Source organism: Brassica napus, chromosome A6 (assembly GCF_020379485.1).
Source record: "Brassica napus cultivar Da-Ae chromosome A6, Da-Ae, whole genome shotgun sequence".
NCBI classification, from domain to species: domain Eukaryota; kingdom Viridiplantae; phylum Streptophyta; class Magnoliopsida; order Brassicales; family Brassicaceae; genus Brassica; species Brassica napus.
This window is the reverse complement of record NC_063439.1, coordinates 5,818,318-5,843,918: the sequence shown is the minus strand read 5'-3', so window position 1 is coordinate 5,843,918 and position 25,601 is coordinate 5,818,318. Positions and strand designations below refer to the sequence as shown.

General features: G+C 34.2%; 3 protein-coding genes across 4 annotated transcripts; all 3 read left to right on the top strand.

The window, feature by feature from the left end:
• The first annotated feature begins 1,671 nt into the window (after positions 1 to 1,671).
• LOC106346598 (valine--tRNA ligase, mitochondrial 1) lies at positions 1,672 to 7,492 on the top strand. The gene is made up of 21 exons (XM_013785972.3): positions 1,672 to 1,822; positions 1,899 to 1,964; positions 2,345 to 2,407; positions 2,501 to 2,679; positions 2,771 to 2,843; positions 3,023 to 3,088; positions 3,166 to 3,249; positions 3,400 to 3,477; positions 3,566 to 3,649; positions 3,742 to 3,821; positions 3,970 to 4,027; positions 4,100 to 4,402; positions 4,495 to 4,665; positions 4,804 to 5,003; positions 5,082 to 5,484; positions 5,589 to 5,840; positions 5,941 to 6,441; positions 6,527 to 6,633; positions 6,726 to 6,825; positions 6,899 to 7,047; positions 7,138 to 7,492. The coding sequence occupies exons 1-21, from the start codon at positions 1,703 to 1,705 to the stop codon at positions 7,322 to 7,324; spliced, it is 3,324 nt and encodes a 1,107-aa protein (XP_013641426.2). The 5' UTR covers positions 1,672 to 1,702; the 3' UTR covers positions 7,325 to 7,492.
• A 207-nt stretch (positions 7,493 to 7,699) lies between these two features.
• LOC106351299 (protein NRT1/ PTR FAMILY 8.3) lies at positions 7,700 to 10,401 on the top strand. Its single transcript, XM_013791113.3, has 5 exons — positions 7,700 to 7,975; positions 8,203 to 8,305; positions 8,391 to 8,608; positions 8,693 to 9,243; positions 9,557 to 10,401. The coding sequence occupies exons 1-5, from the start codon at positions 7,925 to 7,927 to the stop codon at positions 10,359 to 10,361; spliced, it is 1,728 nt and encodes a 575-aa protein (XP_013646567.2). The 5' UTR covers positions 7,700 to 7,924; the 3' UTR covers positions 10,362 to 10,401.
• Positions 10,402 to 17,499: 7,098 nt separating this feature from the next.
• Positions 17,500 to 20,805, top strand: LOC111198841 (putative Myb family transcription factor At1g14600). Of its 2 annotated transcripts, none has more exons than XM_022688164.2 (6): positions 17,500 to 18,384; positions 18,579 to 18,655; positions 18,818 to 18,857; positions 19,298 to 19,418; positions 19,608 to 19,731; positions 20,492 to 20,805. In XM_022688164.2, exons 1-6 carry the CDS (start codon positions 18,243 to 18,245, stop codon positions 20,723 to 20,725), a joined length of 738 nt encoding a protein of 245 aa, XP_022543885.1. In that variant the 5' UTR covers positions 17,500 to 18,242; the 3' UTR covers positions 20,726 to 20,805. The 2 variants fall into 2 exon arrangements, with proteins under 2 accessions (XP_022543885.1, XP_022543884.1); XM_022688163.2 differs by having other exon boundaries at positions 17,503 to 18,384; positions 19,295 to 19,418.
• The last annotated feature ends 4,796 nt before the right edge of the window (positions 20,806 to 25,601 follow it).

Below are 25,601 nucleotides of genomic sequence, written 5' to 3'. Positions count from 1 at the left end.
TTATTCAATCATACGGATTTATTAATAGATTTGATTTCATAATGTATTTGAATGAATTTGTATGAATTTCTTTGTTAAAAATACAAAGGCTCAAATCCGAGGGAAAACCTCCGGATTTGTAAATACTAATCCGAGAGAATTAGAAAATTTGTATATTTTACTTGGATTTATAAATATTGTATGAATTTCTACATCAATCAAAATATATAAACCAATAATATCTCCTAAATATAAAATTCACATGTAAGGTTCCAATAAAACTCACACTATCCATATTTTTTTATTCGAATCAAAACGGACAATGAATCGAAATTCCAATTATACATATATTACTTTTATTATTTACGGATAAGTTGGACAAAATATTTGTAAATTTTTTGTTTTGATTCGTTATCCATTTTGATTCGAACAAAAAAATTGGATATTCGTAACACTACGAAGCAAATCAAATACTAAAATGCACTATCTGTAAAACATGAAGCAAATAAAAAATACTAATATTTTTAGGAATGTATATCCGATTCGATCCGATTTATGCATATATATACATATATTAAAAATATATATATATATATGTTATAAATATATTATAGTTTATATAATTTTTAGAATATTTTTTGTATTAAATTTATTATATTAGGTATCAGAATTTTAAAATTTAAATAATAATTTATTTTTGTAAAGAAATATTATTATTTTATATTATTTTTAGATTTTCATTTATTTTTTAAAAAATTATTTTATTTACGTATCAAATCGGATATTCGTGAAACTAAAATTTTCTGGATATCCGAGACACAGGATATCCGAGACACCAGATATTCGGGTAGCTACGAATCAAATCGACACTAATACCTCCAAATATCTGGATATTCGATCCGTACCAACCCCTATTTACGGATACAATTTTATTTTCTTTATATGAAAGAAAATTCACAAATGTCTAGGCTTATTTTATTTTTTGTTATCACCGGAAAACCAAAAAACATCAACGATTTGAACCGAACAAATTAAAATAAATATTAATTTAGAATTATAGCTATATTTTAGGAGATTTAAAAAACAACATAAAACCGAACCGATATTCAAATTAAAACAAATTTAATGTCTTTTTATTAAAAAATAACAAAACTAATAATCACATTCTATGGAGAGACGCATGTTATTACCTAGTTCATATCAAGAGAGCTTTTGTCTTTATTAAAGATAGTGCTATATTTATCGTTGCATGTGTATTTGTACGTAGAGTTGCGCATCGGACGGTTCGAGATCGGTAATTATGGTGAATCAAACGGCCATGATTGATGCCCATGTTCATCTTCAGTTGAAAATTTTGGCCGTTGCTATGACTTGGACCCATTGCTTTCAATACTATCCAAGTAAAGTTATGGCCACACTAAAAGTTGCCTTGAGTAATTTTCACAATCTACAAATGACATGAGACAAGAACTCCAAACACATGGACTCTGTCTTCTCGTGTGTTGCTTGCTTGCTTGTGTTCTGCTCCCAGCAAATCGACGTTACACAAATATAAGTCAAACTTACGTTAGTCAAATATAAAATCACAAGTCTGAAAAAGTCAATTGTAATTCCTAGCCCACTGGGCCTAAACGACCCGTTTTACTAACCCAAATCTCTATTTTTCTTTCAATAAAAATAAATATAAAACATTTCAATCAGCCCTAGCAGGTTTGGTTAGTCTATGTCACTCTTCTTCCTCAGAAGAGCCAAGCCGTTATTTACATCTCCTTCTCAGGCCAGCTTCGTATCTCCGACGCTTACGAATCTAATCCATCGTTCGTTTCACGGTTCGAGAATAATGGTACGGATGATTCTGAATTGTTTCTGCCTGTTGTTTAAGCTCAGAGAATCTAATGTTTGTTTTCATGAATTCGCAGTCCGAAGCTGAGAAGAAGATCCTCACAGAGGAGGAGCTTGAGAGAAAGAAGAAGAAGGATGAGAAGGTTTGACTTCTTAATCTTCTTTTTTTTTTACAGTTGTGATAAAGTTAGAATCAGCCTTGTTTATGTTGCTCTCCTGCAGCTTGATTACAAGAATTTTAACACTTCGAATCTTATAGACCAATGCAGTTTGATTTTGTTGCTCAATCAAAGAGATCCTTAGAGAGATTAGATAGTGATGCAATTGATGAATGACGATAAGGACATTGATAGATAGATAGATAGATAGATAGATAGATAGATAGATAGATAGATAGATAGATAGAATACGTTGTTGCTTAAGATAAGAAAGTTAGTTCAACTGTTCAACCATCTTTGCTATATCAGAATTTAATTAGTACAGTATCAACTTTGAAAGTGACTTTTAAAGAGCATTTTAATAGGCTAGAGAAAAGGAGTTGAAGAAGCAAAAGGCTGCGGAGAAAGCAAAGCTTGCAGAACTCAAGGTAACCTCTGAGGAAAGATACATACTTTTTTTTCCCCTGGAACATGGAATAATGAATTCGTTTATCATGGTGATGGTGTGATTGTGGTATTAGGCAAAGCAGGCGAAAGATGGAACCAGTGCCCCTAAAAAGAGCACAAAGAAGAGTTCCAAACGGGATGCAATCGAAGAGAATCCTGCGGATTTTGTTGACCCTGAAACTCCTCTTGGTGAGAGGAAAAGACTCTCTTCACAGATGGCTAAACAGTACAGTCCTGCTGCCGTTGAGAAATCGTAAGTGTGTAGAGCTTTGAGCTTTTTGTGTTCATTAATCTCACAAAACAACTCTAGGTAATCTTTGTGTTATACTTTGATTGCGTGTCAGATGGTATGCTTGGTGGGAGAATTCTGACTTCTTTAAGGCGGATGCTAAGAGTTCTAAGCCACCGTTTGTTATTGTAAGGCCTCATTTCTTGAATTCATGTTCATTCTGGATTAGACCTTGTTTCTATTGTCTTCACGAATACTTTAACCGTCCAACGAAATTCAGTTGAGAAAGTCTTGAGCATTTGGAAGTTATTAGTTACAATTCTAAATTCTGTAAAGGGTTTCTCTAATCCTATTGTTGATTGTGCAGGTTCTTCCTCCTCCAAATGTGACTGGGGCCTTGCATATTGGCCATGCCCTCACATCTGCCATTGAGGTTTCATTTTATATTGGTGCTATTGCTCTGTCTATTGTAACTCCTGATGATCACCGACATGAAATTATCTGATGCAGGATTTGATTATTCGTTGGAAGAGAATGTCTGGTTATAATGCTCTGTGGGTGCCCGGGATGGACCATGCTGGTATTGCTACACAGGTTCGTCATTACCGTCATTGTTCTTAACTTATCTCTGGTCCCAAATTGATATAAGTTTAGCCTATAGAGCAAACATCTTCTTTTGGCATGATTGTAGAATATTTTTATTTGCACATTGTTATATGCTATTTGATTGGATGTACATTCTAGGTTGTGGTTGAGAAAAAGCTCATGCGTGAAAGAGGATTGACTAGGCATGACGTTGGCCGTGAAGACTTCATAAACGAAGTAAGTTGAAAATAAATTTCGCTCACGAATCATTTTCCATTTTGCATTGCTAAAAAACATTTGTGGTTCCTTTATGATCATGTAAAAGGTTTGGAAGTGGAAGAACCAACATGGTAGCACGATTCTAACACAACTACGGCGTCTAGGAGCTTCTCTTGATTGGTCTCGTGAGGTAAAATTCGCTGAACCGACCTTTGTTGGTCAAATGTTATGGAAAATTGGCAATGTTATTATTTACTACTACATTCTGCCTGTATTTTGTAGTGTTTTACAATGGACGAGCAAAGATCAAAAGCTGTTACTGAGGGCTTTGTACGGTTATACAAGGAAGGGCTTATCTATAGGTTTGTTTAAGACTGACTTTGTTCTTTTAGGCTATAGAATTACCTTTAGTAAAAGTACTTGGAAACAGAAATGTACAAAAACCAGGAGTAGTACTCTTTTATTTTTTCAGTTACTTTGTTGATAGAAACCACATGTGAACTTGTGCAGGGATGTTCGACTTGTTAATTGGGATTGTGTTTTGAAAACAGCCGTATCTGACGTTGAGGTAAGCCAACAACTGTTGGACTATGATTATTAGACGGCATCCTTCTTATACGGAGTGTGTCTGTTTCTGTAGGTTGAGCATATCGATATCAAAGAAAAAACGCTGTTAAAAGTTCCTGGCTATGAGAAGCCAGTAGAATTTGGTCTGCTAACTTCATTTGCTTACCCTCTGGAGGGAGGCTTGGGCGAGGTTGTCGTTGCCACTACTAGGGTGGAAACAATGCTTGGGGATACTGCCATTGCTATTCATCCTGATGATGCAAGATACAAGCATCTTCATGGAAAATTCGTTGTGCACCCATTTAATGGACGGAGGTTGCCAATTATTTGTGATGGTATACTTGTTGATCCAAACTTTGGTACTGGTTGTGTTAAGGTACATGCTCGCTCTTATATATTTCGATGCTTCGTTTGTGCCTCTATTAGTTGGTTTACTTGCGTTAAAGTTGCGTTATTCTTCTTTTGTAGATCACTCCAGCCCATGACCCCAATGATTGTGAGGTCGGAAAGCGTCACAATCTTGAATTTATAAACATATTTACGGATGATGGAATGATCAACACAAATGGCGGTTCTGACTTCACAGGGATGCCACGCTTTGCAGCGCGTGAGGCAGTTGTTGAAGCTCTGAAGAATAAGGTAATTCACTAATACTTCACGTAACAAATCATAGCAACTTGATTCTTCGTTTGAGAAGATATTGTTACCGAGGGTGGTTGCTTGTAGGTGTCTTTCATATCTTACCTTAACTGTTTCTTTCACTATATAATATTCCAGGGGCTGTACAGAGGTGCCCAAAACAATGAAATGAGGCTTGGACTTTGCCAGAGAACGGGTGATGTCATTGAGCCTATGATTAAGCCTCAATGGTACGTCAACTGCAGCATGATTGCAAAGGAGGCTCTCGATGTTGCCATCACTGATGAAAACAAGAAGCTCGAGTTTATACCAAAGCAGTACACGGCGGAGTGGAGAAGGTTTCTTTCATTTACCATTTTCTCTATGGTTCTATCATTAGACTACCATCTATTAATAATTTCAATGAACCTTAACAGATGGCTAGAGAACATACGTGACTGGTGTATTTCAAGACAGCTTTGGTGGGGCCACCGGATTCCAGCATGGTACGCAACACTATTGGAAGATGAGCGCAAGGAGGTCGGTGCGTACAGTGACCATTGGGTTGTTGCAAGAACCGAGGAAGAAGCTCGAAAAGAGGCTGCTGAAAAGTTTTCTGGGAAGAAGTTTGAACTCACCCAAGATCATGATGTGCTTGATACGTGGTTCTCTTCTGGGCTCTTTCCGTTATCTGTTCTGGGATGGCCTGATGAAACTGAGGACTTCAAAGCCTTCTATCCGACATCTGTCCTAGAAACTGGGCATGATATTCTCTTTTTTTGGGTTGCTCGTATGGTTATGATGGGAATGAAACTAGGTGGTGACGTTCCATTCAGTAAGGTACGTGTGGGATGTTACCCTTCTTAACAATCCTTTTCGATGCCAAGTCTTATCTTGTGACCTCTCGTTTATATGCCTAAACATATTTGTTGTTTTTGCTGTAGGTTTATTTGCACCCTATGATACGTGATGCACATGGGCGTAAGATGTCAAAATCTCTTGGAAATGTCATTGATCCGCTTGAAGTAATAAACGGGGTAACTCTCGATGGTCTTCATAAGAGATTAGAGGAGGGTAACTTGGATCCGAAAGAGCTGGTTGTTGCCAAAGAAGGACAAGTGAAGGACTTTCCAAATGGTATTTCCGAATGTGGTGCGGACGCTCTTCGGTTTGCACTCGTCTCTTACACTGCTCAGGTACTATCCATTGCACGCAGCGTCAGAACCTCTTATTTGCTCCTTCAGTTTGTTGTCTTGTAAACTAAGAATATTGCTCTACTCTTGCTTGTTTTTATAGTCTGACAAAATAAACCTGGACATCCTCCGAGTGGTTGGTTACCGTCAATGGTGCAACAAGCTTTGGAACGCTGTCAGATTTGCGATGATGAGGCTTGGCGATGATTATTCACCTCCCCTGACTCTAAGCCCTGAAACGATGCCATTCAGCTGCCAGTGGATTCTCTCTGTACTGAACAAAGCAATATCAAAGACAGTGGATTCACTAAATGCATTTGAGTTCTCGGATGCTGCCAACACAGTATATGCATGGTGGCAATATCAGTTCTGTGATGTGTACATTGAAGCCATCAAGCCTTACTTTGCGGGTGACAACCCTGCGTTTGCTTCGGAGAGGGCTCATGCACAGCATGCTCTCTGGGTATCGTTGGAGACTGGTTTGAGACTGCTTCACCCTCTGATGCCTTTTGTTACGGAAGAGCTATGGCAACGTCTGCCTTCACCCAAAAACTCTGAAAGAAAGGCGTCTATCATGATATGTGACTACCCCTCTGCTATAGAGGTTTGTAAGATCTTCTTAGTGACTTTTCTCTCATTGTTTATTCGGTTTTAAAACTCTTTTCTTCTGATGTTTGATGTCCGCTCAGAATTGGACAAATGAAAAAGTGGAGACTGAAATGGAAACCGTTCTAGCGAGCGTGAAGTGCCTGAGAGCACTCCGTGCAGAGTTGCTAGAGAAACAGAAAAATGAAAGGTCTGAGTATCTTAATTAATGTCCCATTCGAGCAACACTTCGAGACATTTTTATAACCATCCTGCATTCGTTGTTTACATTTTTTGTCTCAGGTTACCTGCCTTTGCTCTCTGTGAAAACAACGTAACTTCTGAAATTGTAAAATCTCACGAGTTGGAGATTAGAACACTTGCAAATCTATCGTCGTTAGAGGTAAGACAAGTCCACCTTTGGTTATGGTTACTCTACTTTTTTTCTGTTTCTTTTCTGAGTTATTTTGGTATAGGTTCTGTTAAAGGGAGAACACGCAGCCCCAGCTGGATCTGCAGTTGAGACAGTGAACGAGAACCTTAAGGTGTATCTCAAAGTGGACAGAGCCATTAACACAGAAGCAGAGCAAGAAAAGATCAGAAACAAGATTGACGAACTACAAAAGTAAATCCCTTAATCTCATAACCAAATCAAAACAAAAATGTTTGTCAGAACGTAGATCTCGTTTGACCATTTGATTTCTCTTTTCATCAGACAAAAGGAGAAGTTGCAGAAGATGATGAGTGTGTCCGGGTACGAGGAGAAGGTCCCCGCAAACATTAAAGAAGACAACGCCACAAAGCTCGCTAAGATTCTCCAAGAATTCGATTTCTTTGAGAAAGAGAGTGCTCGTCTCGTTGCAGAGACAGAAAACTCGGGAAATGAACAGCAGAAGAAGTGAGAACACACAAAGCCACGGTTTGGCTGGAAAAATGTTGATCCACAACTAGATGTTTTTGTGAACCGGGTTTTACTACAGTTTTTGAAATAAAGGAAAAATGTTGTGGACTAATTTGTTTTTGTGAAACGTCAAGATCACTTTGAATCGTTCTTATAAGAGTTGATTACATTAAGAGACACTTTTGAGCTTAGGGGTGATATGTATCTAATGACTAATGAGACGAGGAAGGGGGATAATTGTAGTTAGAGAAGTTTATGGGTCATGTGTAAACAAAACAAAATATATTGGTCAAAAAAGATATTTTATGGTCTTAAATGGGGTTTCGTGTATGATTAATCACGTGGCTTGAATGTCCTCACACAGTTCACCGTTTGTCTCTATACAGTTTCATTAGATAGGAAAAGTAAAACAAGAAAAAAGTACGAGAAAAGGACACTTTATATCAAGTTTTGAGAGATTCTCCTAACACCTGTCGCTGTTTCAACGGTCAATTTTTATAAAATATTGGAATGACTTTGTCCGATAATGATTACAACACCAACTAAAATGCACAATTGAGTAAAGGAGTTGTTTTCATCAAAGTTTGTCTGAAAAAAAACTATGGGTTCCGTTGAAGAAGAGCAATCCCTCATCGAACAAGGTTCAATACAGGTTCAAGCTCTCCTTGGGATCGCTTTTGTGTATTTGTTCATTATTTTTTTTCCATCTGGGTAAAGCTATGTGATGGTCTTGTGGATTGTGTACATCAATTCCTTATTAGTTTGCTGATTTTATTCATAATATTGTCTCTCTAATTCTACTTAATTACTCTACCATATTATGACTAAAGTTAGATTAGTGTGGGCTAAAAATTCGATTGCATTTTCAAATTTTACTAGGAGGAACTGAAACTATATGCAGAAGATGGCTCCATCGACATCAATGGAAACCCACCGTTAAAGGACAGAACTGGGAACTGGAAAGCTTGTCCTTTTATTCTAGGTCAACACTTTGACTTGCTTCTGTTTGTCATAACTTTTTAACTCTTTTTTTTTTTTTTGAGTTCTCGTCTCTGTAAAATGTGCAGGCAACGAATGTTGTGAGCGGTTGGCTTACTACGGTATTGCTATTAATCTCATTACTTATCTCACCGCTGAACTCCACCAAGGAAACGTTTCCGCCGCTAGAAACGTCACGACATGGCAAGGAACTTGTTACATCACTTCTCTCATTGGAGCCGTCTTAGCTGACGCTTACTGGGGTAGATACTGGACCATTGCTTCTTTCTCCTCCATTTATTTCATCGTAAGTCTCACCTTTTACAAGCATATGCTAGATCCCTCTTTTTTGTTGTTCTTGAACTCTGTTTTGGTCTTTCTTGATGTTTAGGGAATGTCTGCTCTGACTCTCTCCGCAACAGTTCCATACCTGAAACCCTCTGACTGCATCGGAGACTTCTGCCCGTCGCCAACAACACCTCAGTACTTAACCTTCTTCCTCGGGCTTTACCTTATAGCTCTTGGCACCGGGGGAATCAAACCGTGCGTCTCCTCCTTTGGTGCAGACCAGTTTGACGAAAAGGACCCGAGTGAACGTGTTAGAAAGTCTTCTTTCTTCAACTGGTTCTACTTCTGCATCAATACCGGAGCGTTTGGATCCTTTCTTCTTGTCTTGGTTCAAGAGAATATCGGCTGGGGGTTAGGTTTCGGGATACCGACTGTGTTCATGGGATTAGCTATCATCAGTTTCTTCTTTGGCACTCCTCTTTATAGGTTTCAGAAACCTAAAGGTAGTCCCATCACAAGGATCTGCCAAGTTCTTGTGGCTTCATACCGTAAGACCAATCTCAAAGTCCCTGAAGACAGAACACTTCTGTATGAAACTGAAACACAAGAGCTGTTCGTTGCAAGTAGGAAACTCGAGCATACAGATGATTACAAGTAAACCTTTTGTCCTCTCATCATTCACTTGGTTCGGTTTGTATAAGGCCGGTTCTAGGCACAACCGGATGAAACATTCGTCTCGGTTCCCAAATTTTAAAAAGCTATTATATGGAGTCGAGGCGAAAGTATATAGAGCAAGATCCTTAGAGTTATACAATCAATTGAAACATTCAAAAATTAAAAAGCTATTATATATTGTTACATTCAAAATCTAAATTGTCGATTTTTTTTAATTAAGATTAACCTAAAAATGTTTATGGTCCTATAAATATTTGTTTAGACATAACTCGTATATACAATGTCCATGCAGGTATCTTGATAAAGCTGCTGTTTTATCATTAGAAGAAGCAAGATCCTTAGAATTTTTCAATCCATGGAGTCTATGCACCGTTACACAGGTCGAAGAAGTCAAGATTCTAATCCGAATGCTCCCTATATGGGCTTCAGGTATCATCTTCTCATCTCTCTACGCCCAAGCAACCACCATGTTTGTCCAACAAGGAAGAGCCATGAACTGCAACATCGGCTCCTTCAAGATTCCACCAGCGACTCTCGGGGTCTTCGACTGCGTCACCGTCCTTATTTGGGTCCCACTCTACGACCGGTTCAACGTCCCGGTCGCTAAACTTCTCACAAAAACCGATAATGGGTTCACCGTGCTTCAACGAATGGGAATAGGTCTTTTCATTTCTATCTTCGGTATAGCAGCAGCAGCTGTGGTTGAGATGGTTCGGCTCGGTATGGCGGAAACCGGAACCGATGTTTCTTTAACCGTGTTTTGGCAGGTTCCGCAGATATTTATATTTGGTGCAGCAGAGGTTTTTTACTTTGTAGGACAGCTTGAGTTCTTTTATGGTCAGTCACCAGACTCGATGAGGAGTGTGTGTAGTGCGTTGGGACTACTGGCTAATGCGTTGGGGAGTTACTTGAGCTCGTTAATCCTCACGGTGGTGACGTATTTCACGACCAAGGACGGTGGAGATGGGTGGATTACGGATGATCTTAACGAGGGACATCTTGATTACTTCTTCTGGTTACTGGCCGGTTTAAGCACTTTGAATGCATTGGTTTATGTTTTTTCTGCTGTTAATTACAAACAAAAGATAACGTCGTAATTGTAGCTTTTGTTCCCCTTTTTTAGGAAATTGCCACAAATACCACATTCATAGTACCACTTTTCATGTTTACACTAACCACTTTTACCCTCACTTTTAATGAAGGGTAAAATACAATTATACCCTTAGGGTTAACTAATCTAGACTTAGGGTTTAGAGTTGAGGGGTGGGGTAGGGTTTTTGGAATGTAAAATTTATGATTCTAATAAATATATAAATACTTAAAAAACATAAAAAAAATTTAAAAAAAATAGTTTCAAACATAATTTTCGTTTTTCAAAAAGAAATTTGAAAAAAATTAAAAAAAAAATTCGAAAAAAAAAATTTGAAAAAAAAGTTTTATAAAAAAATTCGAATTTGAAAAAGTATATTTCGAAAAAAAAAAGTTTATTTTTTATTTTTTATTTTTTATTTTTTATTTTTTTTTTATATATATATATTTTTTATTTTTTTTTTATTTTTTTTTTATTTAAATAATACTTTATTATATATATAAATAACAAGGACATAAGAGTCTTTTGTCACTTAATGAAGAAGGTATTTTTGAAAATGTCTCATTAGTGATGGTAAAAATGAAAAGTGGTAGCATGAAAGTGGTAAACATGTAATTTTCCCTCGTTTTTTGCCCTTTATTTTTTATTTTTTTTGGTTTCCTATCAGAACATAATAACAATTGTCATATTTATCTGTAGAATTTAGTCACTTTCATTTGTAGTTTTCTCAATCTTCTGATTTATGATAGAAAGTTATCAAAGCTGACCAAAGCTTGAATGAATGATTCAAACCAAAACCGAATTAAATTTAAATAAACCAAATCTAAACGATAAGAGGATTAATGATGTTCTCTCACCAAAAATCGAATGGAATGTAAACCGGTTCGAATTAAGTTATTTGGCAAAACTAAAGTTCAAAATTGGTTAATGATATAGCCGGTATATATCGGTAAAAATTTTACAAATTAATAAACACGAATAAATTTTATTAATGAATTGCTAAATGGGATTTTCTACTATATAATCCCAAATTTGCAAAGCCTAAGCATATAATTATTGCCTTGTTTTATTTCCCATCATAAAGTATTTTCTTCCTTTTGCTTATGTTCTTCTTATTCTGGAACATTAGATCTGGTTTCAATAACTTGAATAAGTATTATTGGACCCACGATTACTTTGCCGCAGCCTTTTCATTTCTTCAGAGTATTATCTAACATTTGGTCTCGGTTTCATTCTTTTATGTAATGATACTATTTCTGATAACTCGTTGCATATTTCTTTATGCCCATTATTCCTCGTTACCGCTTTTCCCTGGAACATTAGGTAAGTGTCTGATTTTCTCTTTGTTGAGATCATTTGTTTGGTAAGAGGTTATTATTATTAGGCTGGTCAGGACTCCAAGTTGGCTATGTATGCACACTCTCATACGGTCATACCTTTATCTATAGATTTGAAAACATGTTTTCTGTTATCTAACAAATCGTGTAATGCAAATTTCCATACCAAATGTTGTGCATTCCAACAAATATATAGAACCAGAACAGATAGATACCCTCCTTCCTTATGGTCTAGAATACATGGCTTTGGCATCAAATCTTTAGAAATACGTCTTGATATACGTATATGTACGTTAAAGAAAATGAAATGAGCACATGTTTTAAGTTTTGGGCAGGGGCTACATAAACACTAGACCCGGTGTTAATAAGTTTTTAAGTAGACCGCCTAAAGACTCTGCATTTAGATATCGTATAGAAGAATCTGCAAAACAAAAAAAATGCAATTATGGATTGGTGGATAAGAGAACTTATATACAAAGCCTGTAAAGGGGGAATTATTCTCTCTATGTCCCTCTCCTTCTTCCTCTTCTCACCTGCCATATTACAATCTACACAATCAAACTTGTGTTGTTCTTCAATTATCTCTGTTGCTATGATTACAGCCATGTGTGCTGCCTCTTGAAAACCTAATTAGCTTCTCTCGAATTTTCAACGTGTTATGATTTCCCTTTATTTGAGTTATCTCATACTTTTGATATATCTGGACAGGAAGGTCTCAGCTTATGCTCCCAGTGTGCTATGTCATCAAATTCAATTGTGTGTCCAAAATTCTCCTTGTGACCTTTTTTCAGTGTTGCGTCTATTGTTTACATAGCCGTATCCTATGTCAGGATTCGGGTGGATTTAAACAACAATCTTAGAAGGATCTTCATAGTAAACTTCCAATTTTTAAGGAAAGAAAAAGTCAAAGGGTTGTTTGGTTTTTATTCCTACTAAATAGATATTCACATTACAACATCAATATCATTGTATATACTGAATAGTAATAATAACATACTAGGTTACGATCCGCGCCTTGCGCGGAATGAACATTATATATATAAATTATTTTATATATTATATGTTTATAACATATTATGAAATAATTAATATATATTAAATAATTAAAAAGTCATTATCTACTATTTATATAATTAAATTGGCGCGAACATATAAATAAATTTTATAAATCGAAATAAATATTTTTTCTATTTAATATGATATATAATTAAATTTAAATGATAATAACATATATATGGTATATTTTAATATTAATATTTATTAGATGATGCTTTTTGCTCATATTTTTTTTATCATTTGTATTTGTTATAGCAAAAAATCTAAATTAGTGATAACAAAATTTTCACTGTGGGATTAATGGTTTAAGTAATTTATAATATTTTAAAAAATTAAGTTGTCAATATTTTTTCAATTTTTTTTATCAAAAAAATGTTCAAAGTAAATTTCAAAATTAAAATATTTATGTATTTTTATATGGCATATAGTTTAAAAAATGATACATATATTTATATATCTTTTATTTTTGGTACTTATTAAATGAGACTTTCAACTTATATTATTTTCTAATTATTTGTATTTTAAATCATAGATCACAAAATTTGAATGTGAAACTTTTAACAGTTTTTGTAATTTATAGTCGTTTTTTAAAATTAAAAATATAATATATAAATAATTTTTTAATTTTTATTATATGGTTACTATGATTGTTTAATTTATTTTAATAGCTTAAAATATAACCAATATAATTATAATACACATTTATTTTTATCAAATTTTTATTATTCAAAATCATTAATTGTCATATATATACTTTAGCCACATTAGGCAATTTCGTAATCTTATTTAAGGAAATAATGAAACACATTAATAATGTATTTATTGTGGTTTAATGAAAAGTTTATTATATATTTAGATTGACCACCTATTTTTCTAAGGATTCTAAATATCATTCTAGTGATGACATGTGACTACAAAAAATGTTGCAATTCTTCTCAAATAATATATAAGGGATTGTGGACATATCATTTTATATATGGATTAGTAGTAATAGCATACTCTTTGGCATATTTTTTTTTATGTTAAACTGTTCTAAGTAGAAAGTTACGTATTAAATATGTTAATTTTGTGGACCATTTATTCTCAAATCACACTTTTAAACAAATCCTCTCCAGGTGTCTTTCTCGCTCGGTTGATTACACCTTTTATTATATTTTTCGAATTTTCTGTCGCTCGTGCATGTGCTATGATTGAAATCAATTAAAGTGTTTTTTTAACAATTAAATACCTCAAATAAAGTGTTAGGGCATCTCTATCTTTACTCCATTTTTTCTTTTAAAATGGAGTAAAAGTGAATATGAAATAAAGAATGTTCTAACCCAACTTTATATCTCACTCTATAATGAAATTTATTCCATAAATAGAGTAATATATTTTTTGTTTGTTCATCACTCCATTATGAAGTGAGAAATGAAGTAGGGTTGGAGTAATTTTACTCTATTTTTACTTTTACTCTATTTTAAAAGAATAAATAAAGTTTCACATTTGAAATGCTCTTAGGGAAATAATACGGTAAATAAAATAATCCTAATAATGGTCAATTCTTAATGGTTGGTTCGGTGAGAATTTCTGAATCAAAAATAGAATTTAGACGTTCTGATAATCCAAAACCTTTTCTCAACAGTCCTATATTGTCAAGCACTAAGGCTGGATTTATATACATATCCAAACACAAAAATATAATATCAGTCAAAGAAATTTATTGAATGTTGGATTGTAGCAAAATGCTAAAAGCCATGAATCATGGACTTCCAGTCAATTTCACATTAAAATTCTTTTGGAATTATTTGGGAATTCATTGCATGTCTGATTTTTCATTTTTCGTTTTCATAGATTTCAGAAAGCAAGACCAATGTGCGACATGTAGTCACAGAATCAATTTCTTCGTACCAGCTTAGTATGTGATAAATTGCTCTACGTAAGTTCAATATGAGTACAAACTTAACCAATCAATAACATTAATATTATATGTTAAAAGTCTTTATCTTGAAGGTCAATAACATCACCTTGACATATTCAAGTATGAGGTTCCGTGATTCATATGAGGTAAAAAGGTCCACTTTGTACGTAACCTCCGATTGGTTTTAGTATCATGGCTTGGTTTGATTTTTAGAATGTTATACGTAAAATTACTCATCTTGGTCGGGTTTGTTGGAATTCGTGCATATGTAGTTTCGTTGATTATATGGCATCTAAATGATACATATCTGAAAACAAGTATGAATGAACATTTTGAAGAAATGGTGTAAAATAAGTCCAACATGCGAATAAGTTATGCATACTGCAAAGCAAACGCAATGATTATAAAAATTGTCTAGATAATTTTGTCTACTCTATGCTTAGGCTCCGAATGGTGACTGCGGTTTGAGCGGTGCGGGACAAGCGGTTCAACTGCAGTGCGGTTTTAACAGTTATAAAAATATATAAATATATAGTATATGTATAGATTTTTGTTACTGTTAAGTGCGGGGCGGGACAGGACGATGGTCACCATTCAAAGCCTTAATTTCATTATTCTACAAAAACATAGAAAATCCCAAGGCCAGAGAAAAAAACTGATATAATATATAAATAAACAAGAGATTTTTTTTTTTTTTGAGAAATTAATTCAACCCTCGATAGTGTTGGACCGAACAGTCCAACACTACATATTTGTTTGGGTACTGGGGGTAGACTTAGAAGAATGCCTACCCCTTAGATTTTTTTTTTTTTTGATCGAAAATAATCAAGAGATAAAAAATAGGGGTTACGGTCAAGAAAACGACTGTGTACTACCAACATACTCATTTGGCCATTTCGTCATAGACGAAATTTACGTCCCACCTTCCCACTTTGAGCAACATCCTACGTTTTTCTCTTCCTCCTCCTCTTCTTCTTTTTATTTTATTTGGAATTTAATTTATCTGTAACAAATGACAGGATCACTTACACCAACGGCTAAGAGTTAAGATCACAATAGTTTTGCGGAAGCATTGCAATTTAATTTGCTGGTTTATTACTTTTACATGTTTAGATATCATCCCTTGTTGTTTAGGTACCCTATTCTTTAATACATTACGATGGATGCAAAGACTATATTTATTTAAAATATGAATATGAATTTGCACTAAGAAATTAAGGAAAAAAAAATCGGTTGAAGGAAAAAACGAAAAAACAAGAATTTCAAACCAGTTGTTTTAATGGGCTACCACATAGGGGGAATCATTTTGATTTGTTTCTCAATATGCAGGAAGAGATCAGATAAAAGTAAAAGGACAAACTAGAAAGAAGTATAAGCATAGGGGCATGTGTAATAATATCATTACATTTTTATTTTAAATTGCGTACATAGCTACAATATAGAAAAGAAAAACAAAAAGGAAAAAGAGAATTAATTGGAAATGGACGAAAATGAAAAATAGGGGAATGAAGTCAAAAGGTTTGGTTTAGATACGTACGAAGGACCATTAATATAACTTTTAGGGGAAGTGAATATTAAACAACACGAAAACCGAGAAAGAAAATAAGAAACTTAAAAACAAGGGAATGATGATCCTAAGGTCAAAGCTTAGCAGTTGGCCTATTTTCATTTTTGTTATATTTATTTTAATTTGGTCTAAAGAAAAATAAAGTTAAGCTTCTTCTTATGGGTAACTCCCAAATCCCAATATGGTAATTCTTTTAAGCTATTAGGAGACTGGACAAAACAAAAGCAATTATTTTGTTTTTCGCATTTCCAAAAAAAAAATTATATTTTACAAAATTTTATATTTAAAGTTTAAATGTGTTTTTTTTTCAAAAGCAAAACTCCAAACCTAATTTTAAAACTATTTGTATTTTATAATATAGTTCTTATATTTGTGATAACTAATTTGAATTCATAAAACTTTTGTATATAACTAGAACATATATAAACATATTACAACAATATTAATTAATAAAATATAAAATTAAAATATAAAATTTTAAACAAAATAACTTAATTAATATTAAACTTCAAGCAAAATATCATATTATTCCATAAAGTGATTTTCGTAATGCATATATGATATAGTAGTGCATTTCGAAGTAAAAATAACTCTCCTCATTTTTAATTTGTAGATTAGAGATAAAAATTGTTGAAATTGGGAGATATTAAACTTGTAAATACATTAGATCAGAACAAAAAGTAAAAGAGAAACATAAAATATTGCTAAAAGTCTAACTTTTATCGATGATATTAATACTCGTGAATATATTCAATATGAACAAGAAAGAATTGTACGAAAAGACATCATCAACAAAACCATCTTCACACCAAAAAAAATTAGACAATATTTAGAAATTTTGAAGGTTCCAGATCAAACTTACACGACTATTAGTGTTGTTGCAATATTTAAATCTGTGTAATAGTTATGTCTTCATGTAATTTTTAAAAGTTTTGTTGTTAAGTTTTTTTTTGTATATTTTTGTTATCTAAATCTAGTTTTAAATATTTTAAATCTTCTTTTAAAGTTTTATTTAATTTTATGTGTAAACTTAAATTTTGAAAACAAAACTTAAAATATTTATGAGATATAATTTTTATAAAGATTAAAATAATAAACAAAAAAATATTTATGAATTATAAATGTGATGTGTAATTGTAGGAGCCAAAATACAAATAAAAATATTGTTTTTTTGGAGAGTAAAAAACTTTATATTTTTGAAGTTATAAAATATCTTTTAGAGATGCTCTAAATAAACGGTGCTGGACTACTGGTTAATATTGTAGTGGTTGTTTACACTTTTTTAATACTATAATTAAGAAAATTGTATACTTTGGAAACCATTTCTCTGGTTAGTACTTAATTAACTTCGAAGAACAACATTCTCCAACGGGAGTGGTCCATGGATTATAACACCCAAAATTCAAAAGATTTTTAGAAAGCTGTTTTATACTAATGCATGCAAAGTCAAATGTATCATAAATTTGTGTTGAATGTATTATATTCTGTTAGGTCAAAAACACATGTCACCTCAAACTATATAAAAGTATGACAACAATCCAGCTGGTTACTAATTATAAAAATAAATATCCCATCCTTCCCTTTTTTCTATTTGGTCGACTAAGAGGTTATTTGGTCGACTAGAGGTTACTTATCATATCACAATTTCTATAAAAAAATTATTTTCTTTGCCCTTTGTGCACACACATATAAAAAATAAACGTATTCATATTATACAAACACATTTCTTTTTGTTCATCCTAGACAGCCACATAAACACGTACATATAAGCACGAGTTCTTCCAAAAAGAGACAAAAGGGACTAGAAGGAAAATAGAAACATTTATCTTTTGTAAAAACAGAAAAGTTTCGTCCTTATTAATTAATCTTTAACCTTACTTCACTCGCAGAAGATCATAATTTCCTCTTAGGATTCTTATTCTTCACCATCTCTCTTCTTCTGCTTCTTCTCTTCTTCAAGAAAATAAAGAAATAGTTCAGAGAGATACAAATCAAAAGGATTAGGGTTTTTCGTGGGTTCATATCTAAATGGGTAAGTGCGGAAGGAGCAGCGACGGAGGGATTAGTGGAGTTAGGCCGTACGTACGGTCTCCGGTTCCTCGCCTGAGATGGACGCCGGAGCTTCACCGGAGCTTTGTTCATGCCGTTGATTTGCTCGGTGGTCAATACAGTCAGTCTCATCAAACCAACTTATAACTTTTTTGCTATTCTATTTTCGAAATATCTTAAGTTCGGTTCTTTTACGTTTAATTTATAAAGTTTGGATGTTTTGTTTGCAGTATATAATTATCTTATCCATATTGATTATCGTCATATCATCTTGAAGATTTAATGTTCGTGTGTTTTTGGGTTTGAATGAAACAGAAGCAACTCCAAAACTTGTTCTTAAGATAATGGATGTGAAGGGACTAACTATTTCACACGTCAAGAGCCATCTCCAGGTCAAACCAATTGATAATAACATTACCATTTTTTTTACTGTCTTCTACTGCTTTGCACCGTCACGCTGCTTTCTTCACCTGAAGTTTCAATAATTTGATTTGTTTTGTTAAATTTTATGGTAATCTGAATATCTAAAATTCTTTGTTTTTATCATACCGCAGATGTATAGAGGATCCAGACCCACTCTTCTTGGAAGACTAGGTAATAAATTTTACATATGTCTTGGTTTAAATAAGACAGCATATTAGACTTTTAATTCTAATGCATAAATTTCAACTATAGATACACATCAAAACTCTAAATGTATAAATTTATTTAAGTCTTACTAGACCATTGTCATAAATAAACATATGCTGGTGAAATGTTAGCTAACGCAAGGAAAAATAATTTGGGTATACAGTTCTTGTCACCATTCACATTAAAACTGTAATCGTAATAAATGAAAGTATCACTAGACCGTTGCCATAAATATAAAAATGCTGGTAAATATTTATTAAAACAAAGAAAAAAGAATTTGGCTATAGCCTAATAGGTAAATAGATGTTTCTTTAATTTAATGGAACGACAACGATAGGGTGAAGAGAATATTCATCATGGTCATATTAATAATGTTTTTATTATATATTTTTGGGGGACAGAAGAGAGTTCTTCATCATCTTCAAGAAGAAGAAGAAGACAGGACAATGGAGATCAGCTTCATGACAACTTGTCTGAACACGCAAGGAATGATTGTCTTTTTGGGTTTCACTCTTTTAACTTCAGGTAATTTTTATTTTTGTTTCGTTTTACTTTTTGCAAGAAATGGAAAGACAATATTAATTTGTTTCTGACAAGTGTTTTAATTTTATTCCAGAAAATAGGTGTGCTATCATACAGTTTTGTTTGAATCTGAATTGTCGAGTTTCTATAATTTTTGTTTTCTGTTTTCTTTTTCTTTGTTTGGGCGAGAAGAGAGCAGAATTTAGGGACTGATAATGATGACGATGACTTTCTTAACATCATGAACATGGCGAGAACGAAGACATTTGCAGGCAATGGCGAGTCCATCAAATTTCAGCCTCATCAGTTTTTCGAGGTATTGAATATATTTAATTTTAATGTTTCATAAATAGCCGTTACGAAAAGTAACATCATTAGTAAAAAAATATTCAAGGCTCAAAGATAAACACTCTCTAGACCATTGAACATTGGTATGGGTCAACAGTAGGGTAGGAATGGGGCTGAGTACTGAATTTTTTAAAGATACTCAATTATCGAAGACTTATTTAGTAGTAGTAAGCAGTAAGCACTAATTGTTCAATTCTTTATCATTGTAAATTATTGTAAGTAATGATCTTTAGAAAAATAAAATCATCAGATATTGGAAGCATTGGATCAGGTTAGGCTAGTTCATTGCTTTTGGAATCCTAGACATGTCTAAGATTTTTCTTTTACAATGTTGATTTATGTCGAGGAGTTACAATTTTTTTTTTTTTTTGAAAAAGAGGAGTTACAATTATTGCAATACCGAATGTTATGTTTCACATTCTCAAATACATTTGACTTGTGACGATGCAACTCATCAATCAATTTCCTCATACAATAAATGGCCTCTAAAAATTAAACTAATAAATAAAACTAGGCCCCATTTTCTGATTTTTTGATAGAGATATTTATTATGCTCCATCAACAGTCAGTCAGTACGCGACGTTCCTGCGTGAATCATTGTAGATTTTATAACCTAATCGTAATATTTTCCGATTTTATTACTTACCTAGAGTATCTGTAATAAATATGACACATTTTAAAGTTTCGATTAGCAGAAACTAAGAACTTACTTCTTTGGAACTGATTAGGCTCAGAGCATGAAGAGTAACATGGGAAACGAACACGAAGAAGAAGAACTATCGCTCTCTCTGTCGTTGAATCATCCTCCTAATCATCAACAACGTTGGAGAAGCAATACGTCATCGTCACTCAGTGAAGCAAGCGAAGCAGTCTCATCTCCTTTCACCTCCAGAGATTGTTTTGCTTCTTCGAAGATTGATCTTAATCTTAATCTCTCTTTTTCTTCTCTATTCCGTAGCTGAAGCTTTGTTCTTATGTGTCACCATGGTCCTCGGATTACATTTGTTCTTGTATGAATGAAAGTTAACGTTTCATTTGGTGAGTAGTATGTGCGCGTCAAATTCTGTTGTATTCAAGAACAAAGCTGTTGACCGCATCGTTTTGTTCCTAAAACGCGCCGTTTAGTTGTAGGCGTGTGAATTATGAGACGCATTGATTTTTGTAAAGGTTTCTTTTGCGGACGAAAATGATAAAATAAATTAACTTAAATTAATAATAACTAGAAAAAGCGCCGGATAGCTATTTGGTTAAATTTTTCAATTCGAAGGTTATTAATTTTTTGGTTTGAATTTTACTATTTTAGTTTTGACATCTATAACTGAGATCAAATTAATTTTGATATCTTATAATGATGGTCATTCGAGTTTTAGATTTGTGTCGGTTCAGGTTATTCGGTTTTCAAGTTATAGGGGTTAGGTGTTTTAGACCCGTTTATGAACCACATTTTTCGGATCAGATCAGTTCGGTTAATGTTGGGTTTGAGTCGGTGTTTTACTATCCATAAATCCATAAACCTTGAAGTGAACCAAATTAAAAAAAAGTTTGGGGTTAATTTAGGTTTAAACCCAAAAATCTGACAAAAATCCAAAAATCCCAAATTAAATCTGAAAACCTGAAAAATTAGTTAATTCATGTAATTGGTGGTTTTAGATATTTGTATTTATAAATTAAATTATATATATATATATATATATATATATTATATTTTAGATATCCGGATACCCGTTAGTATTCGATGTGATTTTAGTTTTTCTAATTTAGAAAAATAGGACCTGTCCAGGTTATTGTAAACAGGCATGCGGGGGTTGTACATCGTAACTGATTTCGTTGAGCAGTTTCAAGAAACTTTGTTATTTAGAAAATTTTATTAATAAATTATTTTTCCTGTGGAGGTTCCTGATTCAAAACTCTCGAATGGCCTGGAATGCATTTTGATAGAAATTGAATTCATTAATTTTAAAGGCCCAAATTTAAATTCATACCTTTGTTTATATTTAGTCATGCAAAATGCCGTCTCCCGTAAGCCATGGCTAAACCATTCTTTATTTCTTATTACTCGAAGTCATCAGTCAAACTTTACAATAAAAACTGCGGGAAGTTTGTTTTTATCGAAGAAACCGTAATAAACGTTTCGAGTCAAAGACGGCCCAAAGAGACCTAAAATGCAGCTCGAAGCCCACTTACGATTTCTTAACCAAAAACCCATAAGCCTTATGATGGTTTATGCCTGGTTCGTAAGGCAAGATAAATGTCAAGTTTTCGTTGATAAATGTGAAGTTTCCGAAGATAATCACGAAGATCGGAAAAATCAGAATATCTCCATTTTTGAGCTATGACGGCTTAAGTGCAGAATAGAAAAAGCTAAAACTAACTCTGGAGGAGTATATAAGGAGTCCTAGGCGAGAGGCACAAGAGGATCCGTGATACACAGCAAACTTAGCACTTAGAACAATTTAGATAATTTTCCGTTTTTGTTATTCGAGCTTCGACTCAATTAGGTTTAGCAATTTTAGGGTTTTAGAACTAGGAATCTCGCCGACAGCTCTCGTGGTCCAGGCTCTTACCTTGTTGTAACGCTCAAACGCAAATTCAGAATAAGATCTACTTTGCTCACTCTTTTCGATTTCTTATCTTTTATTGTGTTTATTTCGTGTTCTGATTGCTTGACATGTGGTATTAGCAGATATCCGAAATTTCTGAAAAATTAGGGTTCTCCTACTTTTCTTATTTAAACAAAAATCGACAGTGCAAATTTCGGTTCCCCCAGCTATGCATAGGAGCGCAAGTTATTCAATATTAATTAATGAATACTTTTTTATAATTAAGGCGATTTGCTTTATCTAATATACCCTAGACCTTTATCATTACATATATAAATACAGAGTCGTATATCCACATCTCCTCACCACCGTCTGTTTCTCAAAACATCGTTACCAAAACATTTTCACAAGCACAAGACTCAAGGCATGCTTTAATTTCGTAGCTGATTTGAAACCTTTTAAGACAATGTGGAGTGTGAGGGTGAGTATTGTTCGATTGTGGAAGCAATACTCTGCTGGTGGTGGCCTAACCTGAAGTGGTTCTCATTGATTCTAATATAAGTTTCTACAATCTTCGCTATGTTAAATTATATTTATAATTTATTTTATAAAAATAATAATTTTATTGTCTATGTTTCGTTTTATCTTTACTTCATAATTTATTTTATATAAGTTTTAGCTTACTCTCGTAGATTCACTTCCACTAACTATAAATCAATTAAACAAAACAAATACACAAGTTTTAAAACAAATTGAAGCTTACTTTATATAGACATACACAATTTCGTTGAATCCTTTATTATATAACATGTAATATTTATTTCCATGACTTTTTATCTTCTAATACTTATAGATTCAAAGATATAATCACTTTAAGTCTCTTCATTCTATGCGGGGCGCAGATTATAACCTATTAAATAAATATTTCAAGAAATTTATTCATTTGTTATCCCAGATTTTTTTCTTTCAAATACTGTATATGCATATATTGTAACTTTTTCTGCTAAGTTTAAACTCCTATCCGGGAATGCACTAGATGCTAGTCGGATGGTCGGGTTGGACCTAGCGCCTAAAGAGAAAATCGAGGATTAATGGAAATTATGCGGACGAAATTTTTAGATTGTTTACTATGTTATAAAACATGTTAATCTTTAATTGTGTATAACATTAATACATTTTCATGTTTAAGATTGTATAAAATACACAAATAGATTATATATGTATACAATGTTGCAGTCATTAATTTATATTAAAATTAATATAGTCACTTTCCAATAATTAATGGAATTGACTCAACAGGTTGAAGAGATCAAATTTTACCAGAGGAACTCTGGTCCGAGATTCCCATTACATCATTAATAACAACTTAAAGGGATACTTATATATAGTTTTTTTTCTTTACTTAAAGATATTTTTTTTCCATACTTATAGATATTTTTTAATTAATAGATAGTTATATAGGCTTAAAAATAAAATCTCCAAGGAGCCAAGCAAGAACATAGGAGGTGTACGATCTCCTCAAACATTTCCGAATGGATTATTTGGATCTGAAAACTTCATGTCAAGGTCCAAAGGAGGTTCATTACGGCCACCACGACCATTAACGCCAAGAAAGTCCAAAGTCCGCCTATCAGGGCCTTCGATGCTTAGATTTGCGCAAGTTCAAGAAACTTTACTGAATTATATTAAACTTGCTTGATTTACAAAGATAACAATGATGCCAATATATAGGCTACAAGAGAACGATCTAGGTCTTTGAGCTAACAGCTGTAAAGCTAAAGCAGCTAGCCAGCGCAGCATATTGACAGAAGAGCAAATGAATTGTGAATCGGGAGCTGTGAGGTTGACTCCGTACTGAGCCTCTCTGTTACAGAAGACGACAAGACTTGATCTTGTTGAGAAGATGACCGTTGATGAAGGTGGGCTCTCTCGCTCGTATTGGGCTGGGCCTTGACTCGCGTAGATCCACTAACATCCCCCCTCAAACTTTGCGTGGGATTCACTTCAACGCCAAGTTTGCTTCGAAGATGTTCAAAAGCTTTCCGTGGCAAAGGCTTTGTGAAGATATCAGCTACCTGCTTCTCAGCCGGAATGTGCCTTGTTTCAATCAATCCTAGAGCCACTTGTTCTCTAGTGTAGTGCCAATCTCGCGCAAAATGTTTTGATTTCTTGTGGAGAGCTGGATTAGTTGTCAGGTACACAGCCGATAGATTATCACACAGCATTAAGGTAGCTTGGTCTTGAGGAATGTGTAGATCACGCAAAAGCTGAGAAATCCATGTTACTTCCTGAGCTGTCTCTGCCAAGGCCCTATACTCAGCTTCCGTAGAAGAACGTGACACTGTATCCTGCCTCTTAGCCGACCACGACACCAGATTAGACCCAAGAATCGTACAAAAACCCGTAGTCGATCTCTTCGTTTCTTCACAACCTCCCCAGTCACTATCACAGTATGCCATAAGAGACAAGTCTTCACACTTCTTGATGTGTAAACCATACTCCATTGTGCCCTTCAGATATCGGAGTATGCGTTTTAACAATGCAAAGTCTGTCATTGTAGGAGCATGCATTCTTTGACATACCAAATTGACTGCATACTGAATATCAGGGCGCGTGATTAAAAGAACAAGTTTGGGGGAGTTGATATCTTGCATATTTACATTGTTTTATCCATTCATTCATAAACATTTTCATCATATAGATTAGGATTTAGACATGTTTAGGTTGCATTTTGCATACATATATCTCTATCAGGTATTTGAGTACCACATCGAGTTTCTGGAGACATTTGGGTGCATTTGGAGCTCAAAAAGGAGTGTTTAGAGTGGTCATTGGGCGAGCAAGGCATGGAGCGACCAGTCCGGAGCGACACCACCAAGTCGCTCTGACCTCCCTATTGGAGCGACCTTACCAGAGCGACAGGGAGAAGTCGCTCGCGGTTTCATCACTCGGAGACGCGAGAACGAGCCCGGAGCGACCTCCCGGAGCGACACCCCGAGGTCGCTCGCGTCTCTATGGCGAGACGACACGAAGCGAAGCCTGAAGCGACCTCTCAGAGCGACCCACTGAGGTCGCTCCCGAAGGCCGGAGCGACATGCCGAGGTCGCTCCGCGCCTATTATCTGCTCGATTTCTATTTTACTTAAGGGCCTTTTGGTCATTTCATTATGCACGTTTTACATTTCAAAAACCTATGTTTTAAACATCTTTTGTAGCCACCAGTGGCAGATTATCTTTTATCTTTTGATCTATTGAGAAATACACAAGAACTCTCTTGAGAAGTTCATCTCTTGGATTTT

Excerpts from the sequence above, each read along its gene's own strand:
- LOC106346598 (XM_013785972.3), top strand. The coding sequence starts at position 1,703 with ATGTCACTCTTCTTCCTCAGAAGAGCCAAGCCGTTATTTACATCTCCT. Across the intron at positions 3,478-3,565 it reads GTGAAGACTTCATAAACGAA|GTTTGGAAGTGGAAGAACCA; the intron begins GTAAGTTGAAAA and ends ATCATGTAAAAG. Across the intron at positions 4,666-4,803 it reads TTGAAGCTCTGAAGAATAAG|GGGCTGTACAGAGGTGCCCA; the intron begins GTAATTCACTAA and ends ATAATATTCCAG.
- LOC106351299 (XM_013791113.3), top strand. The coding sequence starts at position 7,925 with ATGGGTTCCGTTGAAGAAGAGCAATCCCTCATCGAACAAGGTTCAATA. Across the intron at positions 8,609-8,692 it reads TCTCCTCCATTTATTTCATC|GGAATGTCTGCTCTGACTCT; the intron begins GTAAGTCTCACC and ends CTTGATGTTTAG. Across the intron at positions 9,244-9,556 it reads GAGCATACAGATGATTACAA|GTATCTTGATAAAGCTGCTG; the intron begins GTAAACCTTTTG and ends ATGTCCATGCAG.
- LOC111198841 (XM_022688163.2), top strand. The coding sequence starts at position 18,243 with ATGGGTAAGTGCGGAAGGAGCAGCGACGGAGGGATTAGTGGAGTTAGG. Across the intron at positions 18,656-18,817 it reads ACGTCAAGAGCCATCTCCAG|ATGTATAGAGGATCCAGACC; the intron begins GTCAAACCAATT and ends ATCATACCGCAG. Across the intron at positions 18,858-19,294 it reads CACTCTTCTTGGAAGACTAG|AAGAGAGTTCTTCATCATCT; the intron begins GTAATAAATTTT and ends TTTGGGGGACAG.